Source organism: Rhinatrema bivittatum, chromosome 8, assembly GCF_901001135.1.
Source record: "Rhinatrema bivittatum chromosome 8, aRhiBiv1.1, whole genome shotgun sequence".
In the NCBI taxonomy this organism is placed as follows: domain Eukaryota; kingdom Metazoa; phylum Chordata; class Amphibia; order Gymnophiona; family Rhinatrematidae; genus Rhinatrema; species Rhinatrema bivittatum.
In genome coordinates, this window is record NC_042622.1 from 161,819,014 (window position 1) to 161,845,018 (window position 26,005).

Below are 26,005 nucleotides of genomic sequence, written 5' to 3' on the forward strand. Positions count from 1 at the left end.
GTTCAAGTTTTATGCAGTGTGTGCGCCTCCGCTGGGTGCAACAGATGCAGGCGCACCTTCTGACGGCGGGGGAATGCACGGACACGGCTGAGCGTGTTGAGGCTGCTGTGGCTTTCATGGCGGATGCTCTCTCTGATTTGATGCGTACATCCTCTAGGGCTTTGGCTTCAGCGGTAGCGGCTAGGAGGTTGCTCTGGCTGCGTAACTGGTTGACTGACTTTTCATCACAGATGCAGTTAGGGCCCCTGCCTTTCAAAGGTCGCCTTTTGTTTGGGGAAGACCTTGAGCAGCTAATTCAGTCTCTCGGGGATAACAAGACTCTCCATTTCCCCGAAGACAAGCCCAAGGCTAAGAGATTCTTTCAGGTTTGGTCTCTGTTTCGCTCCGATGGGAGATCAAGACCAGTGAGGTTCCCTCTTGCCTCTCAGAGACCGTTTTCTACTCGAGGGCGGCCATTTCGGGGGGGGCACAAGAGGATCGGCGTCCGGTGGCAAGTCCTCACAATGAGGCGAGGCCGGTCCCTTCCGTCGTTCATATTACAGGAGGCAATTTGTTCGGCTCATTGGATTTCGGAGCTTCAGGCCTTATCATGTAGAGAGCCTTTTTTGAGATTTTCAGATTCAGGGGTCTCCTTGAGGACAGTTCCTTTTTGCCAAAGGTGGTGTCTTTCCACTTAAATCTGTCAGTGGCGCTGCCATCCTTTCCTGGTTTGGATCCTGCTACGCCTCAGGCCTAAGATTTGCACCTTTTGGATGTGAAGCAGGCATTGTTGCAGTGCCTTCATTTCATTAACGGCTTCCACTTGTCAGATCATCTTTTTGTGCTGTGGAGTGATGCAAGAAAGGGTCATAAGGTGTCAAAAGTCACAATTGCGTGGTGATTAAAACAAGCTATTAGCTCCACGCATATCTCTCAGGGTAGCCCTGTTTCGCAGGCAGCCTCCTGGGCCGAGTGTCAGCAAGTTTCGCCGCAAGTAATCTGTAGGGCGGCTACTTGGAAATCTTTGCACACTTTCGCCAGGCATTACCATTTGGATGTCCAGGCCCCAGAGGCCATGAGTTTTGGTGAGAGTGTTCTTCGAGCGGGACTCTCTCAGTCCCACCCTGGTTAGGGAAGCTTTGGTACATCCCAGGAGTCTGAGCTGAACTGGGTACATACAAGGAAAGGAAAATTGCTTCTTACATGCTAATTTTCATTCCTGTAGTACCACAGATCAGCCCAGCGTCCCGCCCGCTAGAGGAAAGGGGAAAATTGGAGAGTCTGCTCAATCTGTTATTGTGATTAGTCTGAAGAATGGCACAGCTTTTGTTAGTCCTACACAGCTTTTTGTGTAGGTGCAGTTTTCTGTTCCAGGTTTCCACTTCCCACTGCTCGTTCAGGGGATGTTAGTTATTGTATTGGCATTTATTTGGATTTTGCTTGGGTACAGATCAATACTGAGGGACTGCAGGTGGCACCTTGTATTATGTGGCAGTGTATGAAAAACTTTCTCTGTCTCCATTTGCTGGAGAGGAGGCAAAACCTAGGAGTCTGGACTAATCTGTGGTACTACAGGAACGAAAATTAGCAGGTAAGAACCAATTTTCCTATCCTGATGCTGATCTGGACACGGACAAACATGCTCAGGATACAGATGAAGTGCCGGTGGCGGCGGAAGGAGATGACCCTAGGGTTGTCCGATTGTTCAGGAAGGAGGAGTTGCTACCTCTTATTCCACAGGTCCTGGAGGAGTTAGGCATTAAGGGCACCCAAGAGGAATCTGATAATGAAGGGATGCACCCATTTCTAGGGGGACTGTGTGGCCCTCCTAAGGCTTTTCCAGTGCCAAAAAAGGTGAAGAAGTTGGTGAATCGGGAGTGGGATTCTCCTGAAGCGGGCCTCAAGGTCGGTAGGCCAATGGCTGTTATACCCACTGACAGAGGAGACCATGGACCTGTTGATTCCTAAAGTGGATGCTTTGGTCTCGGCAGTGACCAAAAAGACAACTATTCCAGTGGCGGAGTTGGCCGCACCGAGGGTTGCGCATGACTGCAAACTGTCACTGACTTTCGTGCCAGTCAGAAGCCTTCCTGGAGTCTTATTGCTCATCTCAAAGCAAGCAAGAGGCGGTTTGGGACATGCTTCTTCGGCTGCAAAGGCTGGACACTATTGTTCCAGTACCGCCTGCAGAGTAGGGACAGGGGAGGTACTTGATTTACTTTGTGGTTCCCAAGAAGGAAGGCACCTTTCGGTCTATTCTGAATCTTCAGAAGGTCAATCTGTCATTGCAGGTTCCACACTTTTGTATGGAAACATTGCAGACGGTGATAGCGGCGGTTCGCAGGGGGGCGTTTCTAACTTCATTAGACCTGACAGAAGTCTACCTGCATATCCCCATACGAGCGAATATCATAGGTTTCTGAAGTTCATGGTATTAGGGCAGCACTTCTAGTTCCAGGTTCTCCCTTTTGGACTGGTGACAGCAGCGCGGACATTCACAAAGGTGATGGTGGTGGTGGCGGCGGCAGCTCTCAGAAGGGAGAGAATTTCTAGTCCATCCTTACCTGAAAGACTGGCTTATTCGAGCAAAGTCAGAGGAGGAAGACTGTCAGTCGGTTCGACAGATCGTAGGGTTGGGTTAGATTATAAACCTGAGAGAGCCGTCTAGTGCCCATCCAATCCTTGGAATACCTGGGTGCGCGGATTGGCCGGGTGTTCCTGACTTCATACAGGATTGAGAAGTTGCAGGCACAAGTAACTCATCTATAATGCCTTGCGGTGCCCAGGATCTGGGATTATTTACAGGTGTTGGGCTCCATGACTTTCACACTAGATTTGGTGCCATGGGTGTTTGCGCACATGCGTGCACTACAGAAGGCGCTTTGATCCCGTTTGGATCCATAGTTGGAGGAGTCAAAGAATCTAGATCCAGACTCTCATGGTGGCTGTCTTGCCACAATTTTGGAAAAAGAAGTGGACCTGGAGATTCCAGACTGAGTGGTGGTGACCACAGATGCCAGCCTCAAAGGTTGGGGGGCAGTCTGTCAGGCATAGATGGTGCAAGGTCAGTGGGTGCCAATGGAAGAGGTCTGATCTATCAATTGCCTGGAAATGAGGGTGCTAAGCAGAGTGTTGTTGTCGTTCCTTCTTCAGGTTTGTGGGAAGATGGCGAGGATCTTCTTGGACAATGTGTTAATGGTGGCGTACATCAGTTGTCAGGGAGAGACGAAGAGTCGCATGGTAGCCTAGGAGGCTTGGGAGCTGTTTGCCTGGGCGGAGTTGCATCTGGAAGGAATAATGTCAGGTCGCAGGAGTCGACAATGTGCAGGCAGACTTCCTCAGCAGGCAACAGCTGGACCGGGGAGAATGGGATTTATCCTCTGAGGCTTTCAACCTCATTTGCGCCAGGTGGGGCAACCCCCTGTTAGATCTGATGGAGTTGTGCGACAGTGCTAAGGCGGCTCGGTTCTTCAGTCGCAGGTAAGATTTTGGGTCCAAGAGGATGGATGTTCTGGTTCTACATTGACTGAAAGGGATCCTGCTCTACATGTTTCCTCCCTGGCTTTTCCTAGGATACTTCCTGTGTTGCATAGAGGGAGGGTGATTATGGTGGCTCTGGAGTGGCCACATCATCCATGGTTCACAGATCTGGTTCATCTCTCAGTAGACGGCCCTTTCAGGTTGGCTCATCTGCAAAGGTTGCTTCAAGAAGGACCCATCTTTTCACATTGGGCGGATCACTTTTGTCTCACTGCTTGGCTTGTGAAAGGTGACGCTTGTGTCTGAAAGGATATTTTGAGCCGGTTATTGCCACCTTGCTGCAGACTAGGAGGCCTGCTACTTCCCTAGCATATTCCGGGGTGTGGAAGGTTTTTGAGTCCTGGTGCTTGGAAGAAGATCTGGATTCGTTGCAGATGGATCCACCTCACATTTTGGCCTTTTTACAATGGGGGTTGTCAAAGGAGTTGGCCTATAATTCGCTACGGGTTCAGGTAGCAGCCTGGGTTGCCTTAGAGGTAAGTTGCAGGGGAGGTCTTTGGCCTCTCATCCAGATGTTGTTCGCTTTCTGAAGGGGGTCAAGCATTTGCAGCCTCCATTGTGAAAATTGTGTCTGGAATGGAATCTTAACTTGGTCCTTTGGGTGCTGTGTGGTCCTCCTTTTGAGCTCTTTGCAGGGCAACGGTGAAGGATCTCACTTTGAAGACGGGGTTTTTGGTGGCAATTTGTTCAGCCAGGTGGATTTCGGTGCTTCAGGCTCTGCCATGTAGAGATCCTTTCTTGAGGATTGCAGACAATGGTTTGATGCTGCATACAGTTCCCTCCTTTTTACTGAAGGTAGTTTCCACATTCCATGTGAACCAGATGGTGGAGCTTCCCGCTTTTCCAAATTGGTTGCGGGAATTGCTGCTGGCAAGAGAACTTCATTTGTTGGATGTTTGTCGTATTCTGTTGTGGTATCTTAAGATCATGAACAGTTTTTGTCGCTCGGATCATCTCTTTGTTTTCTTTGTGCAAAGAAAGGATGTCTGGCATCTAAAGCCATGATTTCTTGCTGATTAAAGGAGACAATTTTTTCTGCCTAACTTTGTAAAGGACGTGTAGGGTTACGAGCGCATTCTACTAGGACGCAAGCAGCCTCCTGGGTGGAGTGTCAGTTGGTGTCGCCTCAGGAGATCTGTAGAGCTGCAACATGGCCTGTGGTTTACACTTTCACCAGACATTACTGACTAAATGTTCAGGCATGGGAGGACTCGACGTTTGGCGAGAGTGTCTTGCAAGCGGGTCTTTTGTCTGGACTGATCTGGGGTATGAATAGGAAAGGAAAATTGGTTCTTATCTGCTAATTTTCATTCCTGAAATACCACAGATCTGTCCAGAGGCCCGTCCCCTTAGTACTGAAAGACTGTTGTAGCTGTGATTGAATTCAGAGTTTTCCGCATGTGTATAGTTTGAACCAAGTGAGCTAGTCTGTTGTCAGTTCCTTTTTTCAGGTGTGAAGACCAGTTCAGAGGGCTCCAGCCCTGGATTCTCTGTTCACCCTAGAAGGGAAAATTTGATTGAGTTGGGAGTTTTTTTCCTCTACATTGGCTTGGTCAATATTGAGGGGCCCTCTTGGTTATGTAGCAGTGCCTGAAAAGGTTTTATTTTCTGCCTCCTCCTGCTGGTAGAGATGCAAAACCCACTTGTCTGGAGTGATCTGGGGTATTCCATGGACGAAAATTATCAGGTAAGAACCAATTATCCTTTATCCATCTAAATGTCTCTTGAATATCGACCTCCTGATCTACCAAAGCTAGCAAGACCGAGGCATGAATGTCCAGTCTTTTAGATCCCTGCTGGAGAGTAACAGGCCTGCCGATCCAGCTCTGGGGAGTTATAGCTGGCGGATTCACTGGGCTGTGTTTTTCCTTTACTCGCCCCTTCTTTTCTCTGTATTTGCAAAGCTGCTTTTCAGGGGAAAATGGGAATATTGAGGCACTCTTTGTACTTGTCCTTCTCTCCACTTCTTGGCCTCAGTTGCAGGACTGGCAAGGGCAAGACTTTCTTCTGCTGCTGCAGCAAAATTAGGGCCCAACAAGTTTTCTTCTGCCCCTTCAGGCTCCGTCAGGACTGGATGTGGTACCAGAAACCTTTGTTCTCAGCCAGCCAGGGATTTATCCCCTCTCAGCTGTCCTCAGGCAGGGGCCTTGGCTCGTGCAGCAGGGCTCCTCCTGAGAACCCTGCAGCCATGGGCCCTTAATCTGCCCACAAGCTGTCTCCAGTCAGCAGAAAACCTGAGTCCTACAGTTCCCACACTGGCTCAGTCCCAGCTTAAAGGCCTTTGAATTACAAGCACAAATACTTTGCTTCTGAGGTCTCCAAAGCCCATGCACTGTGATATCTTTTCATTACTCTTAATATTGATCCAATTTAAAGGTATCACGGACTACTCTGACTCCTAGCATAGATGAGAGTGAGGCTGGGGTCCATCAGGCCCAGCCCTAAATTGATATTTTATTATTTAACCTTCAAAATTCTGCTTTTCTCACTAGCATGAGTTCAAACTGGCAAGTAATATGAATGCTGGGCTAATCCGTTATCTGGCTGTGAGTCCAAGTGGCCGCAGTGTTGTAGCTGGATATTCCTCCGGGTTCATTGTGCTGCTGGACACTAGGACGGGCCTAATCCTGAGGGGGTGGCCAGCTCATGAAGGCGACATCCTGCACATGAAGGTGAGAGTTGCAGCGTCCATTCTCTGAGTTAATCCGCTGCACTTTGCCTCGGTAGTGAGAGTCTGCAGTGGGAGGTGCTTGTGTGTGTTTGTGTGAAAGCCAGCAGCAAGGATGCTGCTTTGTGCTTGGAGATCCTCAGCAGTCAGATGCTAGGTATGTGATTCTAAGCAGAGCCCTGGAGCCGTTGGATGGGACCCCTCATTCTTTTCCACTAGATTTATTTGTCTAAAGATTTTCTATGAGTTCATTCTAATGAGTAACCCTTGTCCATATTTACCTGGCCTCGGCAGCCAGTGTTACGGTTTCTTTCACCTTGACACAGAACAGGTTAAACAAAGTCTGTTTGCACAGGGCTTGTTTACAAGCGCAGAGAAGCATTGACCGCTGCCCAGCCTTGAGGACTAATTCTGCATTCTGATTTTTATTTAGACTTTTGTTTTTCTCTTGGAATTCTGGTGCATGGTTTCAGAAGGACATGCCTTCCTTATTTATCTTTTAGGAACAAAAGATTCCCCTTACTGAGAGCTGTCATTGCTCTTTCCTCATGACTCTCATGTGCCAGGGAGGTTCCCAAAAGGTTTTATGAAACAATGGAGGTTCAGTTCATTAATGGGATCATCTGTGTCATGAGAAGCAGTTTTCATTTGAAATAATTGTGCATCCCCAAATAAGCAGCATTTACTCAGAAGCTCCACCGGGTGGCATGACCAATAGATGCCTGAGGAGAAATCAGATGCCAGCTTGCAACAGCCTACAGGTGATTTAGAGTGGCCTGAGGCCAAGGGTATCAGCTGTGTCACAAATAGCTTTCACAATCCGGAGACATCAAGATTTGGAAAGAGGTAGAATTGTGTTTCCTGCAGCCCAGTGAATCACTCTGCCTGTTAGGCAGTCCTGGTCTTTCCCAGCAGGGGATAGTCCAGGAACAGATTGTAGAAGTTCGCAGCTCCTGTAATCCCACTCCCTCCTTGTAGGAGGGGCTTATAAGCAGAGCCCTGGTCTAAGGTGATGATTCTGAAATCAAGGCAAGGCTTGCAGAATTCTGCCACAAAAATTGGCTGCTCCTTCATGGGAGACCAGAGGCTGGATTTGGGGGGGGGGGGAGAGGAAGGGGCAGTGGCTAGTTGAGCACGTGCATGGAGTTATGATTCTCCCTTCTTCCCCAAGGGCTGACCAGATAGGAGGTGGAGGAGAGTGGTGGTACCTCAGACTGTACCCTCCTCTTCTGCCCAGGACCAGCTCACAGTTTGAAACACATGGCATGATGGTGTCCCATGTGTTTGCATTGCAACTTGGATCCCAGGCAGCAGGGGAGGAGTGGCTTGCGGCATAACTGTTCTCTGCCAGCTCCTGGTGGCCCAGCTTGTCACTGGGAAGATCAGGGTAGGGCAGAAGGGGGTTGAGGAGCGTCGTGAGCCTGACAATTGGAAAAGTGAGATGAGTGGGTCAGTAGGGAGGAGGAGTGTGAGGGGGTGAATCATGCGGGGTGGGGGAGATAGGGAAGTACTGAAAGGGTTGATTGCATGGTCTGCTGCAGGGGGCCAGCTGAAAGAGGAAATGAGGGTATGGAAGGGGACAATGAGTATGAAATATGAAGTGGACAGAGGGATGAGTGCGAGAGAGGAGATCTGCAGCAGGTGGGGAAGGGTGTGAGAGTTACTTCTGTAGTGTCTCGTGTATTTGATTTGTATGTTTATTTTATGATGTAACTCTGAGTATTTCTAGTATGTTAACGAGTAATAAGTTTAATCTTCCATCCTTCCTCATCTCCTGTTTCCCCCATCTCCAGTCCTTCTCTCCCTCGTTGTGATCCCATCCCCATGCCAACCTACCTTGCTGCATTCCTTGCACCGATCTTCCCTCCCCCCACCTGAAAAAAAATATAAATTAACCCAAGAGAGAGAGAGAGATCAAAAAAAGGGGAATTGGATTGGAACAGCAGCCAATGAGGTTGCTGGGAAGCTGATGAGCATGAGGGTAACCTGCACAGTGCTGCAGATACTGGAATAAGCTTGCTGGGCAGACTGGGTGGACCATTTGGTCCTGTTCTGCAGTCATTTCTATGTTTCTGTGAAATACAATTTCAGAAACTATGCTGCCACATTTTCCAACTCTTGCTGCAAACTTTAGCTGAAAGCTGCTGCAGGAAACTGGGGGCTGTGCCAAGTAAAAGGCAGCTGCAGGATGGGGGCTGTGCCTCGTACAGGAGTACTGCTGTTGGTGGGAGCTCCGAGCTACTTCATCCTCTGCTTCTTCCAGGAAGAGGGTTTGTACTATGGAAACATGCGGAGCTGCATGCTGAGTGACTCACAGCTCTGCTATGAATCTGTAACAGTCCTAAGGGAAGAATATGAACAACCAAACTAATATAGATGACTTTCCTTAAGATGGGGGGAATAGCTTTTGTAGCCCAGGGGCAGAGTCTCTCTGATCTGCAGCCAGAAGGGGTGCAGGATCAAACTCCTACACACACGCTCCCATCCCTCTGGAAAAAAGACTGGGGGGGTAGAATGCTGCGCTGAAGGTTGAGCCCCCTTGTAAAGAGATGCTTGTGAATTCAAATGCCAGAACATGAGCTCTGGGTACCTTCAGCTTGTTTTACTCGTGTCTCTTTTCTGTAGGCTGCAGAAGGAAACATGGTGGTCAGTTCTTCCTCTGATCACTCCCTTACTGTCTGGAAGGAGCTGGAACAGAAACCTGTGCATCAGTACAAATCGATTTCCGACCCCATCCATGCATTTGATCTCTACGGCACCGAGATTGTGACTGGCACCGTGGCCAACAAGATCGGAATCTACTCCCTGCTGGATCCTTCAGCGCGGCAAAATAGCATCACCAAGCTGAGTTCTGAGAACTTCCGAGGCACCCTGACCAGCCTTGCTGTCCTGCCCACAAAACGGCTGCTACTCCTGGGTGCAGAAAATGGAATTATTCGACTTCTGGCCTAGATAGCTGTGGGACGTTGGACATACGTGCTCTGGTATCTATGAAATAAGTTGTTCCACTGATAGAGGAAATCATTTTCTCTGCATGTATATAGAAACTTGGAATCACTGGGGAAAAGGAGGTGATGCAAGAAGCCTCGTATTTCTCTGATTATTGGGAGGGTTTTTCAGCGATGTACGGGAGATTGAAATGGCAGCTCAGAAAACAGAATCTACTGATCTTCAACTCTTGTAGCACCCGCTGCTCAAACAGGAATTATAGCTTCTAGTTTTACAATGAACGTTTGTACAGTAATTTCTTTCTGACATGTGGAAAGAGCATTTGATTTTGAGTGTGATTGGATAATTCCAGTATAATGAAGAATAAAGACTTTCCATCACTTGTGCCTGTGGTGTCTCTGCGCACTGATGCTGGACTGCAACATTAGAAATGCTTTGGAAGTAGTTTGTCTGCGTCTGCTGCTGTCTGAGCCATGAAGTCGGGTTTAAGAGTTTGGATGGTAGATTATTGTGGAGGGTGTTGGTATGAGTGATCTACACACTGCAAGCACTCATTTCATGAGCGGAGCCTTCAGCTGTCTCACCCTCTCTTTTAATTTGGGATCCTATTTCTCCTCTCACTTATGCTCCATGAAGAATAATTGCACCTTTCCTAGTGTGTAGCAGATGGACTCAGGACCAACGGGTATAGTGTACTCCTGATAGCAGCTGGAGATGGATCAGATTTCAATCTGACGTCAGCCCTAGTACATATACCCCTGCAGGAAGTACAGCTCTTCAGTATTCTCCGTCTCCATAGCAATTTGGGACTCTATGCACGCTAGCACAGCATTAGAGTAATTTTACCAAAGAAAACCAAATTAAGAAGAAAATCTTACCTCTACAGACAAGCCCTGCTCTCCTGCGGTGACACCCGTTGGGTCCCTCCCCCAGTCGAGATTCCCGAGGTTATTTCCGCGATCCCTCGGAGGTGAGCCCCGTCTTCTCTCTCAGGCTTACAAGCTCCGAGTGGCGGCGTCACTCCGAGTGGCGGCGTCACTCGGAGCTTGTAAGCCTGAGAGAGAAGACGGACAGCCTGAATGAAAAAGACACGAACTTTGGAATAACTATGAACCAAACGCGAACAAGAATGGACATACTCCCCTGACGAAGGAAGCACGAAACGCAGCTGTGTCGGGAGATAAGTCTTTAATAGTTTCATTTGGACAGTGGCAGTCTAAAACATAAGAAATTGGCGTTCATAAAAAACCCCTCCAGGGAAATTTGAAATAGATGGCGTGTAAATAAAAAGGAGATTTAAATACAATCTTCCACGAACATAGGGATAAAAGAATTTGGTCATCTAATTAAAGCTAGAAATAGTTTTGAAAGAAAAAAAGTTGAATTATCCTGTTATGTAAGGTGGAGATTACAATTGTCTTTTAAAAAAAAGTTTAAATTTAAAAAAACATTTCATAAAAATTATTTTCAATACAAATAAAATGGACAAAAGGAGGAAGGAGGCAAGTTAATGATTATACTACAAGAAGGGAGCAAGGCCGCGGAGGCATGCACCAGTAATATGAAATTTACCTCTTTTTTCTTAATTTATTTTATTAAATTGAGTAAATAATAAAAAAAGATAGTTCATTAGAACTTTTTTGTAGGTGAGAGTACGAGAGTTTAGGAATACATAAATATATTGCAAAGCTTTGGTCCAAGTACAGATCCCTGAGGCGCTCCACTGTTTACCCTTTTCCACTGAGAAAATTAACCATTTAATCCTACACTGTTTCCTGTCTTTTAACCAGTTTGTTATCCACAAAAGGGCATCTCCTCCTATCCCAAGACTTTTCAGTTTTCTTAATCTCTGGCTTCCTCCTGCAGTTGCCGTGATGCCCAAGTCCCCTGTGTCTGGTCCATGCAGGCTTGAATTCTGCCGTTGTTTTGATTCACCCGACCTCTGCTGTAGTCTGTTGCAGAAGTCCATCACCCTGTGTTTGTGGGTAAGGAAGAGTATTAGGTAATTTTACTTCTAATGAGATACCACCTTGAGATCTGTGGCAGTGTTCTGTGACATTGAGAAAGTAAATCAAACATATGGAAAAGCATTTTCCATAGATTGGGAAGTTCAGGACCAAGGGATCATCATATGAAGCTGGAGGGAGGATGGTGAGAAAATACTTTGCCTTCCTTACTGCTTTATCACACTGACTGCCTTCAGGCCATCACAGATGATGACTTCCAGGTCTCTATTCTGTTTGCTGATTACTAGTTCTTGTCTTTCCAAATGGTGTGTGGCCCTTGCATTTCTGCTCCCCTAATGCATGATTTTGAATATTTATTTATGCTAGCGCAATTGCCAAATCCTTGACTTTTCTTCCTGTTCTTGAAAGTCTTGTCATTTCATTTATTCTGCCTGACTTGTCTACATGTTGCAGATTTTCATGTCCTCTGCAAGCCGTCACACTTTCTTTTCTAGTCCTTCCCCAGTGGCATTAGACTGGGCCAAGCACTGATCCCATGAACCATCATTCCTGTAGTCTTGTTGCTGAGCCAACTTCTCACCCAGATAAGAGCAACCTAGCTGCCATACTGGAGCAGATCAGCTGGCTTACTTGTTCACCAGTCTTCATAGGCAACAGTGCTACTGAAATCCAGATAAGCTACATCTACTGCACTTGCAATCTTCTCTTCTGGTTAGCTCATCAAAGAACTCAATAAAGTTTGTTTGGTAAAATCTTCCCCTTGGGAAGCTGCATTACATCACATCCTGCAATCCTCCAGCTTGAGGCTCTTTCATTCATTACCCTTTCTCTCAGAGCATGTGCATGCTTTGCCCATTACTCTGTACTTTTCTGCTTCCTTCTTATTCCCATTTCCATGGAGTGGGAATGTATTGGCTCTCTTCCAGACCCTGGATATACTTTACCTGTGTCCACAGACAACTTGAAGAGCTGTGAGGTTACAGTTGGTACCATCCTGAGCTGCTAACAGACAACGTAGAATACAGACAGAAACGCTGATTCAATCTTCCATTTTCTAGAAACTCCTCTACTTTTTGGTTTCAAGTTCCAGCTCTCCCAGTAGAATTGAAAGTTTTCTCCTAACCTCAAAAGTGCAATTTCCTAGCGTGTAGCCCGATGGATTCAGGACCAATGGGTTATGTGCGCCACTGCTAGCAGATGGAGACGGAGTCATGTTTCAAAGCTGACATCACCTTAGATATACACCTCTGCAGTGACCTCAGCCCTTCAGTATCTCTCCGTCTCCTAGCAGATGTGGATTGTGTCTCCTATCGGGAACACAGTACTCTTTAGATGAGGAAAATTTACCTTCAAATTTCTAATTTTAAATTGGAGAAGATTGAGCCCTGCTCTCCTGCGGTAATACTTAAGGGTCCCTCCCCAAGTTGAGAATTCCTAAGGTGATTTCCGACATTCCTCAGAGGTTTTCCTTGGTCCGGTAGCCAGTTCCCGGTGTGGACTTTGCTGCTGAAGCAGCTGAAAGGCAGTGGGTGCAAGAAGCCGAGCGCGGTGATGACGGCCTAAGCCCTCTCCCCCCACAGCCGGAGACTGTCTCTATACTCAGCTGGTAAGCGCTGAGCCCAGGTAAGTAGAGAAGAACTCCTCTTATCCAGAGACATGGAAGAGCTTCAGTAAGTCTTTCCTCCGGTCTCCTTGCTCGGCGCGCCATACTGACATGGCGTCATCTTGCGTGCGGTTTTTGTTGCAGCACCATTTTACCCCATTGTCGGTACGTGCGGTGAGGGCTGACCCTTTATGTGCCTAACACATGCACCCCTGTGTGCATATCTATACACATAACTAAGCGCGTAACTGCACACAAAACCGGGTGCGTAACCGAGCGCATAACTACATGCACAACCGGCCGCTCAGATTTATGCGCACCAAGGCAGGCCTGTGAGCGCTCGAGAGGTACTATCCGGCTGAACGCACAAGCTACAAAGTATTATGGCCCCAGTAGCAAAGAAGCTCAAACTCTCTTTGTGTGCTGCCTGCCATATTAAGGCTGCGCAGCCTGACCTAGAATCCTTCCTGTGTCAGCACTGTGAGGAAGCCCAGGGAAGGCTGGACTCAGAACTTTTCCAAGTCCGGCCCCTCCCAGTCAGAGGATGGGTCAGCCACAACCTTATCTGGCAGCACCTTGGACCTAGCAATTCTGGGGCAATGCCCCTCCCCCTCCCGGGAGAGAGCAGTTCAGCGGCACCTACCAGAGTTCCTCCTGGGCTAAATATGGACCCAACGGCCTTCTCTTGGTTGGAATTCTTTCAGGGCCTACAAGCATTTTTCAGGCCAGTCTGCTACTGCCTCTGCCTGGCCAGAGCCCCAGCTGGGAAGGCCTTGCCCTCCCAGCCCTATCAGCATGCCCCGGGACATACCTCGCCTCACCAAGAATATCCCTGACAGGGACCTAGACACCAGGGACGACGAAGGGGAAGTGGATTCACTGGAGGATGGGGAAATCCATCCAGGCCTGGAGCTATACCAGACCATGCTTCGATTTTTCCACAGAGATGAATTACCGGCCCTGGTCTCCCAGACCTTGAAGACCCTGGGAGTTCCTGGCACGGACCCTATGTCGGAACCAAGGAAAAATCCCATCCTGGTGTCTCTACTGAAAACCTCTTGCTATTTTCCAATGCTGGAAGCCATCCAGAAGTTGATTGACCTGGAATGGGATGCCCCGGAAGCCAGTTTTAAAGGAGGTCAAGCCCTGGAAGCCTTATACCCTCTGGACCCAGCGGCCAAAGGACGCCTGCATTTTCCCAAAAGTGAACACCCTGGTTTGCGCCGTCTCGAAGTGATCAACTATCCCAGTAGAGGGAGGAGCAGCCTTGAAGGATGCTCACGATAGGTGGTTGGAATTCATCTTTAAGCAGGCCTTTGATGATAGCAGTGACACTGCAGATCACTTCCTGTTGTGCCCTGGCTCATTCGTGTCTGTTTCTCTCCCTCTCTCTCTCTCGATGCAAACTTGGACCTAGTACGCACCTCGGCCAGAGGAGTAGCATCAGTGGTGGTGGTCAGAAGACAGCTATGGTTATGAAATTGGTTAGCGGACACGACCTCTAAGGCGAACCTTGCAAAGATGCCCTTTAAGGGATCCCTCATATTCGGTAGTAAATTGGAAAAATTACCAGTAAGTGAGGTGAATCTCCAGTGCCTCGGCTACCGGAAGATAAGAAAAAGAGGTCGCAGCGCCCCTCTCCCATGAGGGGTTGGGCCAGGGGCTCCCAGTGCTTCCAGCCCTACAGAAACTCATCATTTCAAACATCTCGGCCCTCGGGAAGGTCTTGATCCTTTCGGAGCCAACAACCAAAAACAGGAACCGGCTCGGGCTCAGGTTTGACCCAAAATTCCCAATGAAGATGAGATAGGAGGCCTACTATCACTCTTCTTTCAGCAGTGGGTCAGGATCATTTCGGACAAATGGGTACTGGACATCATACGAGAAGAATACGCTCTGAAATTTCACAGCATCCCTCAGGACATGTTCATAATGTCACCTTGCCACTCCCAACACAAAAAACTGGCAGTGGAATCCACATTGATAAGGCTCCTCAGTCTGAGGGCTATAATCCCGGTACCTACACCCCAAATAAATAAGGGTTGTTATTCCATCTATTTCATCGTACCCAAGAAGGGAGGGGTCATTCTGACCCATCTTGGATCTCAAGAGCATCAGTCGATATCTGCGGATAATTCACTTCCACACGGAAACTCTTTGTTCCATCATAATGGCCTTATAACCGGGAGAGTTCTTAACCTCCCTGGACCTCTCGGAGGCCTACCTTCATATTCCAATCCGTCAAGACCACCAGCGTTTCCTACGCTTTGCGGTACTGGGCTGCCATTACCAGTTCCAGGCGCTGCCCTTCACCTGGCAACTGCCCCAGAACGTTCTCCAAAATTATGGTGGTCTTGGCGGCGGCACTGAGAAAAGAAGGGATCCTGGTGCACCCTTACTTAGATGACTGACTGATCCGGGTGAAGTTGTTGGAAGAGAGCCTCCAGGTGACCAGCAGGGTCAGGTCCCTCCTACAAGAATTCAGTTGGGTCATGAACATGGACAAGAGCAGCCTCAACCCCTCCTAGTCCTTAGAGTACCTGGGAGTCCAGTTTGACACCAAGCGGGACAAAGTCTTCCTCCTTCCCTCAAGGATAAGGAAGCTGATGTGCCAAGTGCATCGGTTGATGAACACGATGTGCCCCAGGGTGTGGAGCTACCTCCAAGTCCTCAGCCTCATGGCGTCAACCCTGGAAGTAGTACCGTGGGTGAGGGCACATATGTGGCCACTCCAATGCTCCCTGCTGTCACATTGGAACCCACTGTCTCAAGACTGCTCGGTCCACCTTCACCTACCAATGGAAGTATGTTCTCGGCTCCAGTAGTGGCTACAGGAAGCTCATTTAAGCAAGGGTGTAAGCCTATACCCACCAAATTGGATTGCCCTCACGATAGACGCGAGCCTCCGAGGGTATGGAGCTCACTTTCAGGAACTGACAACCCAAGGCCGATGGACCAAGGAAGAGGTGCACTGAAACATAAATCGCCTGGAAGCACGGGCAGTCAGATTAGCGTGCCTGCAGTTCAGCCACAGGCTCCCGGGCAGGCAGTCCACGTGATGTCGGACAATGCAACAGCTGTAGCCTACATCAACCACCAGGGAGGCACCAAAAGCCACCAAGTGTCTCTGGAAATAGACCCCCTTATGGAATGGGTAGAGTTAAATCTACAAGGGATCTCGGCTGCCCACATTGCGGGAAAAGACAATGTCAGAGCAGACTTTCTCAGCAGGGCGAGTCTGGATCCAGGGGAATGGGCGTTGTCGATCAGAGCCTTCCTACTCCTAGTAGATCGCTAGAGCCTCCCATTCATTGACCTACTGGCCTCATCTCACAATGTAAAGGTCTCACGATTTTTCAGTTGCAGACGAGATCAGTGCTCCCAAGGGGATATTCGGCGGCTGTAATTGCCACCTTGCTCTGTGCTCAGAAGTCCCTGGTGTACATATGGATCTGGAGAATATTTGAGGCCTGGTGTGTGGACCACGGAGTGCCCCCACGAACAACCAAGATCCCCATGATTCTGGAATTTTTACAGGACGGCCTGAACAAAGGATTGTCCCTCAACTCCTTGAAGATCCAGGTGGCGGCTCTCTCCTGTTTCAGGGGAAAGATGAACGGAACCCATCTGTCAACACATCCGGACTTGTCCCATTTCCTAAAAGGGGTTAAACACCTCCAACCACCCTTAAAGTTGCTGGTCCCCCTATGGAACCTCAATCTAGTATTGGACTTTTTAGCAGGGTCTTCCTTTAGGCCATTGCGCAGTCTGTCTCTATGCCTATTACCACTAAAAACTGTATTCCTGGTGGCAATTATGCTTGGTTCGTTGCATCTCCGAACTACAGGCACTGTCATGTTGGAAACCATTCTCTGGTTCATTCCAGCAACGTTGCAGCTTCGCTCCGTCCCTTCCTTCCTTACCAAAGGTAATCTCAGAGTTTCACTTGAACCAGACCATCTCCTTACAAGCCCCAGATGGACGCAAGGACATGGAAGACTACCGCCTACTATGCCACTTAAATGTCAGTAGGCTTTTAGTACAGTACCTGAATCGCTCAGAACCGGTGCGCAAGGCAGACCGCTTGTTTGTCCTTCTCAGGGGAAGAAAACAAGGCGAAGCGGCTTCACGAGCTACCATAACTTGCTGGATCAAGGAAGTGATCACAGGACCTTATGTGGAGGCAGGGAAGCCTTTACCCCTTCAGTTCAAAGCTCATTCCATTAGAGCCCAGGCTGTATTCTGGGTGGAAGCTAAACTACTGTCTCCCTTTGACATCTGTCGAGCAGCGATGTGGTCTTCCTTGCTCACCTTCTCCAGGTTCTATCGCCTGGATGTCCAGGCCCGAGAGGATGCAGCCTTTGTGAGGGCAGTGCTAACTGGACCACGGGCAGCCTCCCGTCCCATTCGGGAGTAGCTTTTGTACATCCCATTGGTCCTGAGTCCATCTGAGTACATGCTAGGAAATGGAGAAATTACTTACCTGATAATTTTGTTTTCCTTTTGTAGACAGACTCAGCATTCCACCCACGGTTCCCTAGGCGAGGCACCAAGGAGAATCACCCATGAGGTGAATCTCGATTCCATGTGATTACGGTTAAGCTGTTGCCCTATCCCTAGTTCAGGGCATCTCTAGTATTGCTGGGATTCAGCACTTTTGTTGGTTGAGTACAGTTGCGGTCTCCAGTTTTTAAATAAGTTTTAATCAAGTTGTTTCCAAATTCTAATCAAGTTCTTCAATATGTCCACAATGACTTTTTGAAGAGAATACTGAAGGGCTGAGGTCACTGCAGGGATGTATCTAGGGTGATGTCAGCTTTGAAACCTGACTCCGTCTCCATCTGCTGGCAGGGGAGCATAACCCTTTGGTCCTGAGTCCATCTGTCTACACTAAGGAAATCGAAATTATCAGGTAAGTAATTTCTCCATTCAATAAAGCACTCATTTGTTTTGGTTGTAGCTCTCGCACTCGTTTACTGGCCACAATTTAAAGATTCGATGTGGCAGTAATGCTGCACATTGATAGTAAAATTGTTTTAAGGGAAAGGGCTCAAATGAGGCAGAAGAAGCCAAGAAAGGCCCAGGATAAAGTCATGATATGAATTTCAGGGGTGGGAGAGAGCTCCATTGTGCTCTGCAGTGGGCTAGCTGGCCTGAGAGGGAATGTAGTATTTCAGCAGAGAAAGTGACCAATATGTTCTCAAACTGAGAACAAATGTTTAACCGGACATGCAGTATCAATATTTGCTGAAATAACCCCCTCCTGAGCGTGGGAGCTGCAGAGAGTGAATCAGTCTAGTTTGGAGCAGTGGGATTAGTAGTGCAAAGCACCCCTGGGCTGCTGCTTTTCATGAGGATCCTTCAGTTCCACAAGATCTCCAGCACAGGTAAGAAACGGGAGAGATTGAGGCCCTAAGCTGACAAGAGAGGTTCATTCCTGTCACGGGATGTATAATATAAACCCATGTAGAGCTACCGCCCCCATAAGAAATGTAGATTACAGTGGTGGCGTCGGGGATTGCTCAACGGCAGTCTAAAGGTTGTCAGAGGGACACTTTTTCTTATTTCCCAAGACAAGTCTTTTGGAAAAATCTGCAAAAGTAAGAAAGTGTATGGATAAAATATGAATAATAAAGACCAGTGCATTCTCTGTGCGAAGCTCGCAGTGCTAAATGTTCCTCTTTAGAACTTGACAATTGTTGAAAGAGTGGTCACAGATTATCTACAGCAGTAAGGATTTTTTTTTTAACTCTTATTTTTAAAGCAAAAATAAGCATTAAAAACAGTTTGTTTGTGTGTTTACATGTACTAGGATGGGGTCAGAGGGAGCTCAGTCAGAAATACAGAAATGTGAGCCTTTGGGAATAAGAAAACAAAGAGAAATATCTGTAAAACATGCAAAGAGCTGGGGGAGGACCTCTAGCCAAACATGGGTGAGAGGTGGAGAGAGTACCAAGATGTGTGCAGCTTTTATAAAACCTGGCAAAAATTCACCTTTACCAAAGAATTTTAAGAAAATCAGTCCGCCTGCTGCAGTTTTGGTATTTCTTAATTCACCATATTAGAATATTGCCACCATCAGAAACAGTGACCCCACAGCTGGATTTCACTTGTCATGTCTGGATGGTTAGGGTATAATAAGGTGAAATGCTGCTCTGCAGCAGCCCTGCAGAAAATCCCTGCTCTCTGGTGCAAGACTGGTCTGTGTGTCCTTACAGCAGCCCTTCCCAAACCGGTGGTGGGGACCCCAGGACAGGTTAGGGATGCCCTGCTGTGCTTGTGGTGAAGCTCAGAGCTGAATAAACAGTGGAAGCTCATTAGTATTACGGTGCAGGGGTTAAACTCTAGGGCCAACAGACACACAGCATAGATAAACATGCATTTCCATTGCTTTCTTTTTTTTTTATAATGGGGATTCTGTGGTTTTATATCTTTTTGATAAAGTACCCCGCTCTCTCCTCACACTCTCAGTGACAGACGCTTAAAGCCACTCCTTCATCCTTCTGGCCACTAAAAGGAGTGAGAAGGGATTCCTCTTCAGGACTGGCCTTAGGACAGGCGGAGAAGGGTGCTGAATGTGGGTGACCACCTCTGCCATGGTAGCCTTAACCCCAGCACCCATCTAAGGTCAGTCCTGCTCCTCTGGGAGCTCAACCACAACCCCAGAAGGTACTGCACCAGGTCTAAAGCTCCTCTGCCTCAACCTTGGTGCCACTTGGATTTTTCTCTCTTCTGTGCTGGTTAACGTTTAACTATACTTAATCTCCACTTTTAATGGTACAATTTAGCTTAATTCATTTTGTGCCTCCCCCCCCCCCCCAAGCCATTACTGTTCATCTCCACATTTTTGGCATCTTGGAAGCCTTACGTTTCTTGACCTGTTTTCCAAATTTTGCATTTGGGCCTAGATAAAGATACTAAAGCACTGGAAGACAAGTCTGAACACAGGATCAAGGCTTCATCTTTTTCGTGCTCTGTTTCATTTCTCTAGTAACAGTATCGCTGTTGTAATCACCCCGTTGCAGTGAACTGCAACCTCTGTAGCTGAAAGTGTCCTGTAGAAAATGTTCCAGAATTAGTACGCACTACAGTTCTCCTCACACCTGAGGCATAGCTGGAATCCATTCATTCAGAGACAGCATAAAAACGGAGCACAAACACAGCTGGAATAGGCTAGAGTCTGCAAGCTAAGATTTAATGTGAAAAAATACAGAGACATGAATGTGGGCTGGTAAAACCCATGGGACAGGTACAGTATTGGAGGTGAAATTCTAAGCACAAAAGAAGAGTGAGAAGGTGGGGTGATCTCAAACAGGATAAAGCGACGGTAAAAGCCAGAAAGATGCTTTGGCTGCAAAGGGAGAGGAATGCTCAGCAGAAAAAGGGAGGTGATATTGCTCCTGTATGGGTCCCTGGTGAGACCTCACTGGGAATACTGTGTACAATTCTGGAGACCGCACCCTCAAAAGGATATAAACAGGATGGAGTTGGTCCAGAGGGTGGCTACTAAAATGGCCAGTAGTCTTTGTTCTAAAGCACATGGGGATAGACAAAGATGTAAACGTGTACACCCTGGAGGAAAGAGGAGAGATATGATGGAGACCTTTAAATGCTGGTATCAGTGCAAAAGAGACAGGTCTCTTTCAACAAAAAGGGAGGGTCTGTAGCGAGGGGGTCATGGGATGAGGGTGAAAGGGGGTAGACTGAGGAGTAATCTTAGGAAACATTTCTTTACAGAGAGGGGGGTGGATGCTTGGAACGGCCTCCCAGTGGAGGTGGTGGAGACAAAAACTGTATCTGAATTGAATAACGCATGGGATAAGCACAGGAGATTGCTGAGGAAGTGGTAGGCATTGTAGAGCTGAGTAATTGGTGTGGATGTCCAGACTGGACAGGCTGTAATGGTCTTTTCTGCCATCATGTTTCTAAGTCTAGGGAGAAACATCACAAATATTCCTGTTAAGCTATTAAAAGAGCCAAGGAATATAAACTACCACATTAAATGGTTTATCTAATGATAATACATTCTGGTCTTCCTAAGTATTGCTTGCAAATATGAATTTGTCTCTTTGTGGTTGATAATGATGTAAACATTTGTAAAATTACAGTGATATATTCATTTAAAAGCAAAAAATGATATACTGATACATGATCTGTGACACAATAAGAGGCTGTCGCACATATCTAGTAACCTTACTAACCTATGAGGTAGAACCTTGTAGAAAAATAAGGAATCCAATAAGAATTGCTGGAACATCTTTCTGAATAAAACAAGTAATGCCCTCCTAGACAGTCTGGGACCTTCTCCTTGCTAATGGGTGGCTACACTAAAGGTCTTTTCTGTCACTTTACCTTGGTGCCTTGTGGACACTTAATGGACCATCTGGTCCTGAGGTGGAATGAGATCTCACACTCTCTTCCTACAAATGTCCTGAAGCATGCACTGTCTAGACCCGGCCTGCAGTTGGCGAGATCTCTGGTGGGGGACGTACAGTTGAGAGGCACTGCTCGCTGCTGCACTATATTGCCCTGTAGTAGGGAAAGGTGTTATTTTTTTCAGCCTGACCAAATATTGCCTTATGGGGCCAGCAAGAAGCGATCTCAGGTGAGATGAGCTCTCTTATCACAGTCTGACCAGATAAAGAAACCAAACCAGATCCACAAATACTCCAGAGGGAGAGAGAGAGAGAGACACACACACACACACACACACACACTCTCACACACACACTCACACTCACACTCTCTCTCACACTCACACACTCACACTCTGCTGAGCACATCATTTCATGTTTTGCTGATTAATCTCCACCTTATCTTTCTATTTCAGAATTATGAAGCTGCTCTCTGCCTTGCTGGCCCTGCTATTGTCCGGTCTGCAGCCTTCCCTAAAGGTACTTCAGAAAGATCCAGTGCTTTTATTTCCCTGTGAACCAATTTATGCTCCGTTTTACTAAGCAAGAGCAGTCAGTATTAGCTGATGAGATAATTGCAAAGGGATAAAGTAATTGCTGGGACAGGAAAAAGCGCATGGAATTGTGATATTCTTATTCCCTAAATGGGAGGAAGGGACACAAAGGTTAATGCACTGATGAATGTTACAGGCTGTAGGAAGGAAAAAGGCAGCAGCAAGCAATCGCGATTCCAGCCAGGACCTGGCTGATCTTACTGTGAACGAGAGAGAGTATAACTGCACTATTGCGGTCACATTTTTATTTCATATATTTTTCCTTGGCATTTGGACAACGTGATGCCTCTGTTTTGCACAGGCGCTGGCGACGGACCGGCTTTTCCTTGATCCTGCAGGTGGAGAGAGCGATGAGGTAAAGCTTGCGGTATCCTGAGCGGGGGAGGTGCATTAGTCGCAGATTACTCTTGAGTAGATAGGAGAGGGCACTACTGAAGCCAGCTACAACTTCCCTCCCTCGTTCTAGGCCCTTCCTATGGTAACTAAGCTGGGGGGGTTAAGAAGCACAGAAGGGGCAGCGCGTTACCTTTCCCTTCTGTAATAAATTGGTAGCTGATGGTAGAAAAAAAGGCCCAGCTAGCCCATTCACTCCTCCAGTTATTGCCATCCACACTGCCAGGACTTATCTCAGCTGCCAGCCATAGAGTGTGAGCACTTGTAAGATCTCTGTCCTTATGCAGGGCAGTTGTTCTTAACTTTCTTATTTGTATTCTCCCAGCTTGGGTGAATGACCCTACGAGGTTAGCCATGCACCCGGCAAACACCCCCTCCCCCCCCTTCCCATGTCTGAGCCCAAAGCTATGTGATAATGTGAGGCCGTCGTCCAGACATCCAGCCCAGCAGACAGGCCTGGCTACACGAGCGCCAGATTTCCTGCTAGCTCTTCTATTTATTATCAGACACGTGGTTGTGTGCATTTCCACTAGAATTCCTAAGGTTTCATATTATCCATTTTGCTCTGCATTCCAGAGTGACATTGCTAATATGTTTCTTTTCTCTGTGTTCCTTTGCATCCATTTTTCCCAAATCAGTTTGGTTAACAATGTTACTTCCAATCTGTATTTCAATTAAAATTAAGCAATCAATCTTTTCATAAAGATTTGAATGATTGTTCTCATATCCCAAGTGAAGACAGAACCCCAAGAGAAGGCAGTAGCATTACTGAGATTTGCAGTCAACCTGAGATCCCACTTCATGCTATAAAATATTATCTCAAACTTTGATGAAAAGCAGAAGCAGAAAGGAGAGCGGCACTTGCTTTCCTCTCAGATTCTGCCTTGTTACCGTATCACACCATTTTTCTGACCTGTGCCCATAAAGCAGTGATTTCCCCAGCTCCTTCCCCCCCCCCCCAACCCCCTGCCCACACAAAACTTCCTTCTGCCATGCAAAGCATGAAATGCATCACAATCAGCCTTGGAAACCATGAATTTGCTACCTGCACCCTGAGCCAACTGAGTACGGTAGGCTCTTCCAGTCCTGAGTCTGCCCTGCTGCATGTACGGATTTGTAGTTCTGATTTTCTTAGGGAGACCAATGGGAAAATCATCAGGAACAGTGGACATCACAGATGGAAGGGATAACTACAGGGGAAATAGAGCTGAGGAGCTAGGCAGGATTGGGGTCAGAGGAACAAGTAGCGAGTTTGGAGAAGGAAAGAAGATGGAAGTTTCCAACACTGTGATTTCAGAAAGGATAAGAGGGTGGCAGACCAGAGGAAGGGGAGAGGAATGGAGTGGGGAAGGAAAGGGTAGGGGTGACCTGGTTGAGTACTCAAGCCTACATTTGTGAATCTTATCATAGAAGTAGTCAACCATAGTCTGGGTAGAGAGCGAAGGGTGGGATGGGAGGCGACAGCAATTTCAGGATGGAATTCAATGTGGCAAATTGATGGCAGGGGCTGGAGACGAGAGTTTGTCAGATGGACATGGTACTCTTGCTTGGCAAGTGTCATTGCAGATTGGAAGGAGATCACCATGAATATGAATGTATGAAGTTGGCATGAGCATGGGATTTTTGCCAGAGATGGATTTCAGAGTAAGTACAGGAATGTAGCAAGCAAATTCTGGGGCTGAGCCAAGGCTGGGTGTTTGGGGCACCTTACAGGACAGGTAAGAAGAGGATAGTATAGTGTTGTAAGAAGAAACTGCCTCATCAACTGACTCAGACAACATAGGAGAGGAGAGGAGAAATGAGACAGTAGTGGAGAGGATACAAGTATTGATAGCTTGGAGATTACCAAAGGTTTTGATGATGACTGGATGAGGTTGTGGAGGAGGGTGCTTTAGTGAAAGTTATCAGATGATGGTGAGAGGGGAAGAATTGAAGTGGAGAAGTCCAAGAGACAGCAGTTGGAAGAAAGGATTAGGTCAGGGCAATGGTCATGCTGATGAGTAGGGGCAGTAGAGCAGAATCAAATCAGGAGGTTAAGGCCAGGTGTTTTGAAGCATAAGAGTCAGCATGGAGGGTAAAGTCCCCAAGGATTAGGGAAGGGGAAGATGGGTCAATGAAGTAAAAGCAGGAATCAAAGTCAGTGACAAAAAAGGTGGGGGATTTATCAGGGGGTCGATTAAATGACAGCTTCCCGGAAAGGGTGTGGGGTGAATATGTGGATGGAATGGGCCTCAAAGGAAGAATAGGAATGAAATTGAGGTGAGAGAAGGGGTTGAAACCTCCAAAGGGGGGAGAGCAGCAGTCCAGCACCATTGCCTACTGTGGGAGGTGTATGGAAGAAAAGATGACCTTCATCCTTCATGACGGAGAGCAGCAACTGAAGCAGAGTCCTCAGTGGAAAGCCAAGTCCCAGTCAAGGCGAGATGATGAAGAGGATGTCAGAGAAAGCGGTCATAAATGTAGGGGGAACATGAGGGAGGAGAGCGAGAGGGGTAAGACTGGAGGGGGTAATGCTTTGATGTGCAGATGAGGTGAAAATTGCCTTGGAGGAAGAGCAGGAGAATAGGAGAAGAGAGGTAGAAGCTCTCAGGGATGGTGGAGATGGCTGCCTGAGAGCAAGCAAACGTTGAAGCTGATGAGCAGTAGGCAGGGCAGAAGACAGAATGTAGAGAATGAGGACAGTGGACTTGGCGTTCATAGTGGTTTGCAGCAAGGAATAAGATTGGGGAGGATTAGCATCAGGAAGAGTGAATGTTGTGGAGCCATAGGAATGTACTGGCTTGAGGTCATGCTATGGGCTGTGCATCCCCTGGAGATTGGAAGGTCCTCCGAGGCAGCAGGGAGAAGTATTGCAGATCCCACCCCTCCCCAGGACCTGGCCAGCTGCTTGAGAGGCACGGGCTGGGAGCAGCCCAGGCAAGTGGTAGGTTGTGATGACTTCCAAAGGTTGCAGTACATCTGCATACTTTGTCAGCTGCCTGGGAGAAGGGTTCTTCAGGCAATGAGAACAATGCCCTTATTGTCGCTGGACAAATAAATTATGGAGGAAGTGATTACCCTTAATATTCAGTGTGATCTAGTGGATGAGGGTGAACAGCAAGGTAGGCCAGATCTAGTTATGTACTCTGAATAAAGCTTATGCATGCTCAACGCATCCTTCAGTCTGAAAATTGAAATGCTTTTCTAAAGCTCATTTCCATTTGTCCATTATCCTCTGTAATTTCTTTTGTTTCTTCTCAGCATTCAGGTGATGTGGCTGATGTAACCTTAGCTAATGAATCCTCATTAGAGCCCAGCACCATTACTGTGTCTACCTTGTGCACAGAAACAACAGGCTCTGCACTACAGGACTCCACCTCTGATACTTGGGAAGAAATCCACCCAAATGCAGGAACAACTGTCTTCCCCCTGATGTCCACACCATGGCCAGTGGAAGTCACCCCTGTTCCAGAGGACCAGGTAGCGGCAGGGATTGCAGCAGAAAGTCACGAGCAGGAAAACACCTCAGAAGAAGGGGATGATGAAGAAGGTGCATGCCCAAAATCTGTGTCCCCAGAAGCCATGCGTAATCTTTCTGAAGCTATGATGAAATTCAGCATTGACCTCTTCAGACAAGTTGACCTGGAATCCAAAAAGCCCAATGTGATCTTATCACCTTTCAGCATCGCCCTCAGCCTGGCCCAACTTGCTCTAGGTAACTTGGAAATGAGTTCAAGCTTTCATGCTGAAATCAGACTGAGACCAGACTCTTCATTTTCAGTTCATCTATAAAATGGCATTGATAGCCTGGGCCACTTCTTACACTATCTCCATGCATTGGTATAATACCTACTTGCCCATTTCCAATCACTTAACAAGAACAGAGACAAAATATTCAGCTCATAGTAGGAAATACTGACATGTCAGCAAAATCGTGTTGCATCTTTCTTTATTAGCTT

General features: G+C 47.4%; 2 protein-coding genes across 2 annotated transcripts in view; both read left to right on the forward strand.

Moving 5' to 3' along the window:
• The window catches only part of WDR81 (WD repeat domain 81), a 56,205-nt gene extending 46,683 nt beyond the window's left edge, over positions 1-9,522 (forward strand). The window contains 2 exon segments of the mRNA XM_029611144.1: positions 6,012-6,191; positions 8,813-9,522. Of these exon segments, the coding sequence (XP_029467004.1) occupies positions 6,012-6,191; positions 8,813-9,139 (507 nt within the window). The 3' untranslated portion in view covers positions 9,140-9,522.
• Positions 9,523-17,581: 8,059 nt separating this feature from the next.
• SERPINF2 (serpin family F member 2) overlaps positions 17,582-26,005 on the forward strand; it is a 31,174-nt gene continuing 22,750 nt past the window's right edge. The window contains exons 1-4 of the mRNA XM_029612403.1: positions 17,582-17,618; positions 21,537-21,600; positions 21,976-22,029; positions 25,308-25,761. Coding sequence (XP_029468263.1) covers positions 21,541-21,600; positions 21,976-22,029; positions 25,308-25,761 — 568 coding nt within the window. The 5' untranslated portion in view covers positions 17,582-17,618; positions 21,537-21,540. The remainder of the gene's footprint in view (positions 17,619-21,536; positions 21,601-21,975; positions 22,030-25,307; positions 25,762-26,005) is intronic.